The sequence below is a fragment of the Rutilus rutilus genome (assembly GCF_951802725.1).
Source record: "Rutilus rutilus genome assembly, chromosome: 18".
Classification (NCBI taxonomy): domain Eukaryota; kingdom Metazoa; phylum Chordata; class Actinopteri; order Cypriniformes; family Leuciscidae; genus Rutilus; species Rutilus rutilus.
The window spans coordinates 14775055-14788665 of record NC_140231.1 but is presented as its reverse complement, the minus strand read 5'-3'; the positions used below and the strand labels follow the sequence as shown (position 1 = coordinate 14788665).

The 13611-nt window shown below is 37.8% G+C and overlaps 1 protein-coding gene across 2 annotated transcripts in view; it reads right to left on the bottom strand.

The window, feature by feature from the left end:
- Positions 1 to 13611, bottom strand: part of adamts2a (ADAM metallopeptidase with thrombospondin type 1 motif, 2a) — a 91723-nt gene that overhangs the window by 25562 nt on the left and 52550 nt on the right. For both annotated transcript variants that reach the window (XM_084387507.1, XM_084387508.1), the window contains exons 4-9: positions 9266 to 9468; positions 5119 to 5202; positions 4054 to 4210; positions 1746 to 1851; positions 1087 to 1230; positions 853 to 985 (exon numbers count right to left, since the gene is read on the bottom strand). In XM_084387507.1, coding sequence (XP_084243633.1) covers positions 853 to 985; positions 1087 to 1230; positions 1746 to 1851; positions 4054 to 4210; positions 5119 to 5202; positions 9266 to 9468 — 827 coding nt within the window. The remainder of the gene's footprint in view (positions 1 to 852; positions 986 to 1086; positions 1231 to 1745; positions 1852 to 4053; positions 4211 to 5118; positions 5203 to 9265; positions 9469 to 13611) is intronic.

The window sequence follows — 13611 nt, the reverse complement described above, 5'->3', positions numbered from 1 at the left end:
TGTCACTGCCGCGGCAAGTTTAAAAGGATGCACTGCACGGTTATTTATACACCGTTCATTCATACATATGCTGAGTCACAGGATGAGTCCTCGTCATCGAAAAAGTCCAAAATAGACCGTAAAAGGAAACGTGACCGGAGATTACAAAAACAAGGGTTAATGTCGGGATAGCTAATGCAGGAGAAAGCTTTCAAAAGAGACCCTGAAGTTGCCTGCTTTCTTCTCGACAGGTAAGTCAATGTTACGGCCTTAATTACAAGCTTTTTTTTCCATTGCTTGGTTGAGTACTTTATTATATAGACAGTAGAACATTTATAGTTAAAAGTTAAACAGGCTCTTTGATGAATAGCAGCTATTGAATAAAGTAACGTTAGAGAAGGCTCTGATGATGATGATGATATCTAACAATGCACGTACTTCAAAAAATATAACGAGTAAAGAAGGCATTACTACTAATTACCATAGTTAATGTTTTTCACAGTCAGTAATTCATACTGTAACATTCTTTTTTTCGTTGTTTCAAGTTTCAGTTTGTTTTAAATAACAAACCTGTTCACCCGAAGAAAAACTCGAAGTGCTATTATAAGACATCCTGTCATAGCTTTTTAGTACGTAATGGCTACCGTAGATGCAACGCGCATTTGAAAAAGTGAGGCGCTGGAGAGCATTATTCGTTTGAATGCAAAATACAATTTCACCACTAGATGGGAGAAATTCCTACACACAGTCCCTTTAACTGTATTCTGCATTGCCGGATTCACTAACTATAAATCCTACTAGTTTATGTGGTTGGATGTGGAGTCAGATGGCATGTCAGGTTGGTTGGTGTGATAAAGTTTCTGTTTCACTCACCGCAGTGCACATCATGTAGCCCATGCCAAAGTCAAAGCGGCACTGTTCGTTCATAGAGTAATGCAGACCAGGCAGCTGGGGCAGAGTTGGCCACTCATGATCAAAAGGGTCGTCGCGAAGACAGTCATATGTACTGCATAAGTAACAGCACTATTTTAGGATTTACAATCAATGAACCGGGTGAATATGTTCATATACTACAAATCAGGAAGCTACAAAAACACAGTTACTCACTTGAGGTATCGCCTGAGCTCCTGTTGACTGCATAGGGACCAGTGAAAGCGGTGGAAGGCTGCTTGAACCAGAGGAGCCATGATACTGCCCATGGGAACCTCATCCTCGCACTCATTCGCCTGGCCGTCATGCTCCATCCCCAGTCTGAATATAACAAACGAATATTACTCTCTCAGTCATCTTTTGTACTTAAAGGAAACATGTGCTATATAAACATGTGTTTTGTGCTATATAAATACTGCTCTGATTAAAAAATAAAATAGTCTGATATTCAAAGATATTGCCTTGCATGATTCATTTAAATTCATTCATTTAATCTCCTGCCATAAACTTTGCATCTGAAAGGGAAACTCCTACAAATGCATATGCAATAAGGTCAGCCACAAAAATAACTGTGTCCATACCTTTTCAGCACAAATTTTTCATTGCGTGGCTTTAGTAAATCCTGACAGTAGTTTTTTATGCAAAAAGAGGGTTTGTGCTGGCACAAGCTATTAGTAAATCTGGCCCATAGTGGCTTGACTTCAGGACTTGACTGAAGTTCAACTACTTTAAATTAGGAGTATCTTGAGGCTAAAAGATAGATAGAAGATTTAGCTTCTCCAACATTGGTCAGTGGTGGCAAATTATGGTGGAAGTTCTGATCAAGTTTTTCTCACACATGTCCTGTCTCATGGGCCACAACAAAAGCAGAGGAGAAGCCATCCTCGTGGTTCAGAGTGCAACTTCTCACAGGGTGACACATTCCTGTTACAGGAGCATAACCTGCAAAGAAAGGGAAGATAAAAGTCAGAGTAGAAAAGTATTTGCATAGTCACATAACTCAACAGCCGCATAAACAACAGTCTGTTGTTTATGCTGCCTCAAATCGACAAGTCTTGCTGAAAATAACTTAGTGTAACTCTCTTCTGTACATGAGTTTTAGCTGAATTTTTTATGCTAGAGTTGTCAAAAAGTATATGAAATTTAAAAATGTGACGATACCAGCATTTCCCTCTAGCATTCTGAGCGCTGTTGAACAGATTCTTAAACACCTCTGGTTGGCCATTGTGTTGATGCGCTCAACATATATGTCTGTGATTGGCTACAGTGATCAACAATGACATCTTTGACGCTCTTAACCGAGCGCTTACATAGATACACACGGGAGAGTTTAAAAACAGTCTATAAGCAGATATATTAGGGATCCGCTGATAGAGGCCTGTTTTTAAATGCTCCCGTGTGTCTCTATGTAAGCGCTTGGTGAAGAGCGTCAAAGATGTCATTGTTGATCATATACAGTGGGTACGGATAGTATTCAGACCCCCTTAAATTTTTCACTCTTTGTTATATTGCAGCCATTTGCAAAAATCATTTAAGTTCATTTTTTTTTCCTCATTATTGTACACACAGCACTCCATATTGACAGAAAAACACAGAATTGTTGACATTTTTGCACATTTATTAAAAAAGAAAAACTGAAATATCACATGGTCCTAAGTATTCAGACCCTTTGCTGTGACACTCATATATTTAACTCAGGTGCTGTCCATTTCTTCTGATCATCCTTGAGATGGTTCTACAGCTTTATTTGAGTCCAGCTGTGTTTGATTATACTGATTGGACTTGATTAGGAAAGCCACACACCTGTCTATATAAGACCTTACAGCTCACAGTGCATGTCAGAGCAAATGAGAATCATGAGGCCTCCATAATCCTTAAATGGAAGACGTTTGGGACGACCAGAACCCTTCCTAGAGCTGGCCGTCCGGCCAAACTGAGCCATCGGGGGAGAAGAGCCTTGGTGAGAGAGGTAAAGAAGAACCCAAAGATCACTGTGGCTCAGCTCCAGAGATGCAGTCGGGAGATGGGAGAAAGTTGTAGTAAGTCAACCATCACTGCAGCCATCCACCAGTTGGGGCTTTATGGCAGAGTGGCCCGACGGAAGCCTCTCCTCAGTGCAAGACACATGAAAGCACACCTGAAGGACTCCAAGATGGTGATAAATAAGATTCTCTGGTCTGATGAGACCAAGATAGAACTTTTTGGCCTTAATTCTAAGCGGTATGTGTGGAGAAAACCAGGCACTGCTCATCACCTGTCCAATACAGTCTCAACAGTGAAGCATGGTGGTGGCAGCATCATGCTGTGGGGGTGTTTTTCAGCTGCAGGGACAGGATGACTGGTTGCAATCAAGGGAAAGATGAATGCGGCCAAGTACAGGGATATCCTGGACGAAAACCTTCTCCAGAGTGCTCAGGACCTCAGACTGGGCCGAAGGTTCACCTTCCAACAAGACAATGACCCTAAGCACACAGCTAAAATAACGAAGGAGTGGCTTCACAACAACTCCGTGACTGTTCTTGAATGGCCCAGCCAGAGCCCTGACTTAAACCCAATTGAGCATCTCTGGAGAGACCTGAAAATGGCTGTCCACCAACGTTTACCATCCAACCTGACAGAACTGGAGGAATGGCAGAGGATACCCAAATCCAGGTGTGAAAAACTTGTTGCATCTTTCCCAAAAAGACTCATGGCTGTATTAGATCAAAAGGGTGCTTCTACTAAATACTGAGCAAAGGGTCTGAATACTTAGGACCATGTGATATTTCAGTTTTTCTTTTTTAATAAATGTGCAAAAATGTCAACAATTCTGTGTTTTTCTGTCAATATGGGGTGCTGTGTGTACAATAATGAGGAAAAAAAATGAACTTAAATGATTTTAGCAAATGGCTGCAATATAACAAAGAGTGAACAATTTGAATTCTGAATACTCTGAATACTTTCCGTACCCACTGTATGTTGAGCGCATCAGCACAATGGCCAATCAGAGGTGTTTAAGAATCCATTCAACAGGGCTCAAAATGCTAGAGGGAAATGCTGGTATCGTCAAATTTTTTATTTATTTCAGTACCAACTTGGTACCGAAGTCTGTACTTTTGACAACTCTAGCACATGCATCATGTTATGATTTCATAAAAGTATTACCCTGCATTCCAGTGGGCCCAAACTCCTGCCTGGTGAGGAAAATGGCATGATCGTGGTATTCTGCATCATTCTTGTCCTCTTTCTGCTGCAGGAAGGCCCAGCGACAGACGTTCTCCAGACTCTGAGAGGCGTTGCCCAGCTCAATCAAACCCATGGACTGACAAAACCAACACAAATCACAGGTTCATACACTCCCACTTTGTCAACCAGGGATGTCGCTAGACCCTTTTTACTGGGGCATGAGTCCCAGTAAAATATTACTGATAAATCCTGTCAATGTACAGACCTGAGAATTATTTTCCCTGATAATATTTTAGCAATCATGTTGTGTGTTTTCTATCAGTTGTGCAGAATCACAGATGAGAATGGCAAATTCGTGAATGAATCACACTTTTGATCTGTCAAATGGGTTTGCAAAAAGTTCTGAAATTGTTCAGCGGTTTCTTACAGTGTAACAGGATACTTTATAAAACAGAAAACAAAAAGAGCGCTGGATGAGGTGGATATTGCTACAATCCATTGTTGGAAACAAAACTTGCAAACAGCTCTTTAATGCATGTGCATCTTGTGAACGACTCTGTACTGCAGGTAAAGATGATTTATATCTATTTATATCCAACTTAGATTCTATCTTAGAATACAAGAGACAATTAGAAACAAATCAAAGTCTTTCGTAGAGGTCAAAAGTATGCAGTGAACTTCAACACCACTTTGACTGAACCTAAAAGAATTAAACGTATGTTTTCAAAAAAAAATTTGTGTACACAATTTTCGCATTTTAAGCTTTAAAAGATTCTTAGGCATTCAGGCCATTGGTAATGTGTCTAGGCTCCAGACATAAACCAAAAGTCTAACTTTAAAACGATCTTCTTCAGCTACAGCGGTGAGACTTTGCTTTGGATTGCGATAACAGGATATACTTCATAACAGTCTCTGTTGGACAGTCGAGTTCACTAGATTATCATATTTTTCATAGTTAAGATATTTTCATACTTTGAAGTGCTGTTGATACAACCAAAGTCATCCAAAATAGTTTCAGAAGGAAGCTGGCTGATGCCGTCTTACCTTGGAGGAGCAGAGCATCATGATTCTAACCAGGACAACATTAATATTGGCACCCAGGGAGCTGTCCTGATAAATCTCATTCACCTGTGGAACGATTCATAAGAAAAACATAAAGGATAAACAAGAAGAAAGGTAACACAAACACAGCCTTAACAGAGACAGCCTAGCTGTGATGCATGGACGTGTAATTCGTCTGGGCAATAACACGGATGCCAAAATTATGTAGGCAAGAAAAACTGTCACAGAGCCAGAGGCAATTTGAGAAGTTGAGAGTTTACTGCCTGTGAGCTGAAAAATGCACAGCCTTACAGTCACCTTGAGAAGGTTTTAAAGGTGAACCCTGAACCCTGAGTCATCATTTACTAGTGCCTTGACATGTGTTTACATGTCTATTGTACATGTTCATTCAGATCTTTCAGGCATCTTTCAGAGATTTTTTAATGAAAAAAAATATATATTTCTAGGTTAAAATTTGTACGTAAAAAGTATCTATAAAAGTGACGTCCTGGGACCCTCAGGGTACCTCAGAGGAAAAAAAGTGTTACAGTTTTTATAAAAATGCTTATTAAAAAAGTTTACTAAAAACAGATGTAAGAGAAGTGAACAAGGAGGGGTACAAGTGTTATCTCAAAGAAAGAGAAAGAAAGACACCCCTGCATATCTGCATCCCTTCATAAAAGAACATAGATTTAAGATCCCCAGTTCAATTTCAGCATTACATGGGCCTAAAGAAGAGAAACAGTTTCACCATGCTCACACCTGACTTCTCTCCACTCATTTACACAATGCCCTGGGGGAACCTGGGAAGAAATCTGTAAGGAGGCGCTAAGCTCTGGCTAAATGACCAGGGTGTGTAAGAAAGAAACCGAATGAAGCACTAAACCTCACACACACGCTCTCATACAAAAAAGACACTGACAGATGGATGACAGCTCGACTAGAGGCTGTTTAAAAATCTGAGCCTGATTATGGAGAGCAGACACTGAGCTAGCTATAGTTTCCACTAGAACGCTTCAACCTCTCACCAGAATGCATACAGATACAATTAGATGCCTATTCCTTATAACATCACTTGTGTTTCAATGAAACTAAACTTTAGATGAGTGTGTGTTCACATAATTACAGATGGCTCTGGAAAAGACTGTTACTGTAACAAGAAGAAGATAATGTAAAGAAAATAAATCTTTTGATATTTTAGTCACCATGAAATCAAAATTGCCATTACTTTTTTTATGGAATATTGCAGTATTTATTATGAATGATTTATCTTCTCTTCTCTGATGACGCGTTTACTGGCGCAAGGGCGGGACAACCTGTCACTCACATGACATGACATCACAGCAATAGCAAACCACGACCATCCAATCAATTCCCCAACATTTTTTTCTTGTTTGAAAAGCCATTTCACTGGATATATGTCACAATAGGGAAGAAAAGAATATCAATTTATTGATATATTGAAAAACTCCTAGAATGTCAAGAATGAATGATGAAAAATAAACGGTACAAATACATTTTAGAGCAACCAAACTGTTTTAGGGTACATTTACACAACAACGATGTACTAAAAACGGGGAAAAAATTTTATTTATTTTTTTTCGTACAAAAGACAATTTTGTCAAAATGACTAATGCTGCGAAAATGACAAAATTTGTGAAAACAGTGACTAAAAGTGCTGTATTATGCATGCCAGGCCAGTAGTTGGCGATGTCACTTTGTAAAGAAAAACTATAGACTGACTATAGACTGAACACGTAATACACATGTGCACAACGTCACCGTTTTCCCAAATGTGCGTTTTTGTAGTTTACACGGAGTATCGATTTAAAAAACGTGCACTTTGGAACCTGCTTTTAAAACTTTGCATTTTCAGGCCCCCAAAACGCCATTGTCGTGTAAATGACGGCCAAAACGTTTTTAGGTGAAATAAAAAATTAAACCATGGTAAACGACTAGCGCACATGGTAAGCGGTTTTGGCTTGCTGTCCGCTATAGAGGGGTTCGGAAAGGATATTCTACTTGAGCTCCGAATTGGACCCCCTGGAGAAGGGGAGGAGGAGGGATGCCAAAAGAACTGAAAACAGGGGAAGCTGCTTTAATATCCTGCCATTCATTTGAAGATTAGGGTGTACTCCTCTCAAAATGATGTTTATTAACTTCACTTGATATTACATAAAATATTTAATTTTATATTATAAAAAATCATTATTATATATTTATAATGAGATAAATAAGAGATGTTTCCTTGTTGTTAAAGTAACAATTCATTATTGTTGCTAAGCATATCAGTCTCTAAGAAACAGTGCCAAGTAACCCTGTTCCCACCTGAAACCATGTGTCTAGGCACTCAGTAATGACAGCTATGTAACCCGGCACATTAATGACTATTATCAGCACATACTCTCTTGTTTGTATTCTCTTTTCTCCCACACAAACACACACACACACACACACCATACTAATCACCTTAGCAGCAAGTCTCTCATTAGTGCTGGCTGTCTCTGGCCCTCTCCAGGACCCTGTCAGGATTTTATTAGTCCAGATCTCAGCTTGTCTTTAGCAGGTAGCTAATTGACGTGTAAGAGGCCAAAGTTCCAGAAAATCATTAGGACTTAATTAATAATGCAGCAAGGTATACCATCGGAGCTTGTCTTCTGCTTAGCCACGGAACCGCCGTGCAAACAAAATTGAAGTGTGAATGAGAGAACTATGAGCGTGGAGGAACACTGGAATATAAGTTGCAAGACCTTTGGAACTGGTAGTCACTTTTATAAACATACTTTACACGAGCATAAACGAAACCGTTTCTAGCTATGCAAATTCGATTTAGTGTGTTTTTGCGTTTCAAAATGTCAGACCGCAGTTCATAACGCTAAGCAAATATGCATTGCATTTTGTACATTTCCACAAGGGGCACTATAACAGACACTAAAAGTTTGTGTTAAGTATCTTCAAATTGATTACGGGACACTGGATCTGGGGTTTTCTTTGCACACTACCATAAAGCCAAACCAAAACTAAAATGAAAAAGAAAAAGACAGAAAATGTTTAGTTATGCAGGTTTGACGGCCAGTTCATTGCAAGTCTGGTCTTGTCGAGGATCTCAAGTACATCAATCTTTCAGGTAGGAAACTCTGTCAGTGATGTGGATGTAATTTCTTGACTTAGAGCAGTTGTCAGGGAAAAAGACTCCCTGGTTTGGCTCAACCTCCAAAGGTTTGGCTCAACCTCCGACATCCAAGCATTGTGTACAGTAATGCTAATTTCCCTCTTTGAGTTTGATATAATCATTGTTGGATATAACAATGATACTGTCTGCAAAGTGACACTGTGGGAGATTTTTGGTTTACACAAGACGCAGAACCTAAAAGTTCCTAAGGTAAATTACTCGTCATTTAGCAGACAAATACTTAAGCAAAAGCCCTTTAGCTAACACCTTTTATACAAAGTAACTTGAAGTAGAAGAACTCTTTCCCTGAACTCCTTGTCATCCTTTACACACCCTCAAGTTGTTGATGTTCTTTATTTTGTTACCCTCAATTTCTTTCCTTTGTTGAACATAAAAAGAAAATATTTTGAAGAATGTTGGTAACCGAACAGTTGATGGACCCCATTGACTTCCATTGTATTTTTTTCCATACTATGGAAGTCAATGGGGCCCATTTTCTTCAAAAATACCTTTTGTGTTCAGCAGAAGAAAGAAACTCATACAGGTTTGGAAAAACTTAAGGGTGAGTAAATGATGACAGAATTTTTGCCTGAACTATCCCTTTAATAATAAAGGCAAAAGGGTGTTTTCACAACAGTGAAATAGAAGAACCATTTCGGGATTACCAAAAAACCTTACTATGAGCAGTTCTTAAAAGAAAAATGTTTTCTTAGTATAAAGAACTTTTTAATAATCTGAAGAACCTTTTTGCTCTGTAAAGAACCTTTTGCGCAACGCAGAGATTCCATGTTAAAGGTTCTCCATAGAAGCCAAAAAAGAACCTTTATTTTTTTAAGAGTGTGGGGAAAACTGAGGATTTTGCTTTGCTTATGATAATAGGGTAATCTCAGAACCTCTTCAAACTATGTACAAAAGGTGTAAAAATGTACACATATTTACATGAAATCAGTGTAAATTCTTTCTAAAGGAGAAACTTACAATGTTCATGAGTGTGAGGAGGTACTTCTGGATGTGCTCTCTGCCATGAAACATCACCACAGAGCAGTCCACCCCCAACAGAACCTCAATGTTAAAGATCTCATCTTCATACGTCTCTCTGCGAGCTCGTATATTGCTCTTCATTTTCTTCTTAACATGGTGGGGTAAAAACTCCATTCCAGCCAGACCACCCAAAGGGGAACCTGCAAAAAAATGCACACAAAATATTCAAGAATACAATTTAAAGAGGTCAAATCATGGGGAATCAAATTTCCCGTGATCTTTTGGGTACAATGAAAACATACTGTAACTTTCAGAAGCAGAAGTGGAGCACAGAGGAAAACAATATTAAACAATAATAAAAAAGTATGATGACCCTTGGGAAAAAGAAGTACACTTTGGCATACTTTTTAAAAAGAGCAGTCCTACTTATTAAGGAAATAATACTTAGTATACAAGAACATACCTTAAGTGCGAAGTGAATGTAATGTTTTCGAATACTTAATTGCATACTTTTTGCAATTAAGTTAAAATGTATTTTAGTTTAAATGTATATTTAATGCAATTAGTTGAACTTCTTTAATTAGTTGAATTAGTTGAAAGAGTGTTTAATTGATCCACATAACTAGGATTTAAGAACATCTTTAGCAGTTTTGTTCTCTGTGCTGCTGCGTTCGTCAATTCCAGCTTACGCTACATCATACGTCCTATGTCATACGTTGGGTCAGAGGTCACCCTTCATCTGGAACTCGACTCTCTCGTGAACGCGCATATGGCCGTTGCCTGATGCCAGTGATTATAGTTTATAAAGTTTTAAATATTAATATTTTTCTTACAAAAACACATCGCTTTGCTTCAGAAGGAAATGACTAAACCACTGGAGCCATATGGATTACTTTTATGATGGATGGATGCGCTTTTTGGAGCTTCAAAAACTCTATTCAATTCAATGCACTATTAAATGCCATTACAAAGCTGGGAAGAGCCAGGATATTTTTTTTATATATAACTCTGATTGTGTTCAACTGAAAAAGAAAGTCATATACAACTAGGATGGCTTGAGGGTGAGTAAATGTGATCATTTTCATTTTTGGTTGAACTATTCCTTTAATTGAGCCATGGAAACTAAATTGCCCTTTGTATATTCTTCAGGCTGTAGATTAAGATCATTATTCAGCCCATTTCTAGAATAAGGAAATAGCTGTACAATGATAAACAAAAATGTGGAAAAACAGTGGCAGTATGTTTCTCATTTGATTCGGCACATTCTCTCTCTTGTCACCTAATACACGGCAAAAACACTCTCTTAACTCAAAGAGCTTTCATGTTCAGATTGGGTGCAACTGAGGCATGTCTCTCGGGCTTTGTCTGTGCCAAAACTGCTCGAGCGAAGGACAGTGTGAATCCAATGACAGGCAGAAAAAGATTACTGTACCAATTCAATGATATCTTGCCTTTGACTTCCCTTACAAAATAATCACTGTGGAGTACCAATGATTATCATATTCATTTACCATGGTATTTTACAACACCATGGTATCATGTCCAAAAACATGTTGCTTTTTTGTAAGTCGCTGCTATGTGCTCAGTGACTTCTTCTCAGTGTTTTAAGAGAAATATGATGTTTCTTCCCAAGGTGATATTATGACTACAGATTTTTATATGCCATTTGATGTTCTAATATAATTTCAGAATTTATTCAGAAGTAATGAGATAATCCTAAAGGAGTGATTCACCAATCAGAGAAGTCGCGGTTACTATGGAAACCAGAATCCCAGCAAAAGAGCTTAGAAGTGACCGCCCACTCCCATCAAGCACAGTGGATGGCATAATCAGTTCTCCTGACACTGTCAAACAACTTATATACGTTTGAATGTTTTGCAAAACAACTTCGAATGTATGGTATTTCATACTCTATTCAATACTATATTTAAATGGAAGAACCCGATTTCACCAAGTGCAACATGTTCCTGTATCAACATCTTTGTTGATCCTGGAACAACATTCCAATCAACCAATCAAATTTGAGAGACAAGTTTACAGTTTATGTCAAGTTTAGGCTTACAACCAGGGTTAGGTGCTTCTACATCAGTGTTATTCACCTGTCATTTCCCTCTGATTTTAGGAATAACTTATGGGTAGGATTAGGTTTAGGGGTAGAGATATGGTTACGATACCATTTTCGGACAGGAATGTTGTTCCAGGATCAACAAAACATGTTAACCCAGGAACGTGTCTAGTTCAGCAATTTATCATTGGATGAGTTATCATTTTATCATTGGATGGTTCAGTTTGAGCAGATGTTTTATACCATCATCACTGTAATCATCAGAGCTCATTTACCAGTACATTCAGCATCTGGCTCATATTCACAATCTCAAACATATTCTCAAAACTATCATTTTCAACATCTTCAAAATCAATATTTTGATCGCTGACAGCTTCTTCACCAGATCCACCGTTAAGTGACAGTGACACTAATATCTGATTGTGTTCAGTACTTGCTCTGCAGTAAATTGCTGAGCCAAGTTTTGCTGATGATTCTTCCTATTCTTTTGTTTTCTGCCTGCGGTAACTATGAGAGAAACGTCACTTCATCATTGTGTATTGCACCTTGTGGAATAAAGGTAAATTGCACTTATTCAGTCATCAAAGATTCAATTATTGTTGTGCAGAAAAAATATACTTACTCTGTTACACACCTCGGGGTGTTAGCAACCCTATAAAATGTGTACAAAAAATGAATGGGAAAACAGGCAGTCTTTTATAATTTTATTATAATAAAATCTTGTTATATTGTTTATAATGAATTGATTGAGGAAAACTAAGAAGGTTGATGTCTTACTTTAAAAAAATGATTGAGGAGAAGAGTAGTGAATGACCCGGGACGGGGTCACTAAAGACCCAAGGTATGTGCTTAAGGGTTAACCCACACAAAAAAAAGTCCAACCTTTTTGGGTGAAAACAAATTAAATAGAAAAAAGAAACTGTGGATTTTTTTCTGTGGATCAGCGATTCAGGACTTAAAGATCAATACCCAATGAATTGTAATTCAAACAAATGCTCTTCTTTAGTTCCTTTCAGATTTTATTTCCCCTATAGAACTTTTAGGGTAATATATGTAAATACAGTCTATGAATATAGATCGGAATGGAGGCAAATGTTTAGGAAGAGGCAAAGCAGTGTACATAGTCTGATAAACTTCTTATTTATGTTTAATAATAAAATAGAATTTGATACACTTCTGGCTTATTTTGAAACAAGCAACACCCTGATATTAACCAAATGGGATGTCAAACAAATGCACCACAAAAATCAGCAATGTTTACTGCCAAAATTAACATTCATTTATAAGCGCAAATGCTGCAGATGTCGGCAAAAAGAAATTAGCAGAAACATTAAATGTACAAATTCCTAAAAATAATTCTAAATAATTTAGGTCAATATCTGCCATCAGACAATGCTTATTACCTTGTTTGACATGACAAATTACCATAAAAATGGGTCATCAGCTTTGTTTGTGCAATAGACATCTGCTTTACTACTTCCAAAAGCTGTGTATTTATATGCACATTACACTAGAAATAAACTAAAGAGGAAAACCAAAGCTGGTCCATGTCACTCAAACTGAAGTTTTCTGCATGGAGTCAACTTAGATTTTGGAAAACAAGTACTAATATGTTAGGGTGACCTGTAAATGTGCGTCTAGTGCTGGAACAACACAAAGGATAGAGGCAATTACCAGGACATCCACACAAAAGGCCAGTGTCATGGAAAAGGTTAAGTATTGGCTTAGAATAAAAATTACTTTCAAATGAGAATCAGCACAGACCATGGGTTGCTGTAACTAAAAGCAGTGCATAGACTAAAATTGTATTAGTTGTTTTTGTTGTACTAAGTATGAATTTACCTGTTCATGTTTGATACTGTCACCCTAACTGAGATTAAATTAAACTCCTTTACTGTGTTTGTCCCAGAAAAACCCACTGATTAAATAATGAATTATTGGATAGTTATATTTTATTATTGACAAAAACACATTGGTCCCTAAGTAACACTAATATAGTTAGCTTTTATAGATAATGTGAGTATTAAAGGACAGTTTACCCAACATGAAAATTCTTTCACAATTTCTGTCTCACACTCAAATTGTTCCAAACCTGTATTCTGTACCCGTGTTCAGCAGACGAAGAAAAAAATCATACAGGTTTGGATCAACTTAAGGGTGAGTAAATGATGAGAGAATTTTCATTTTGGGGTGAACTACCCCAAGGTAAAACTATGAAATTACTGTAAAGTCAGCATCATTACACTATACTCTCATTGCGACAGTCAAGCAAGTATCA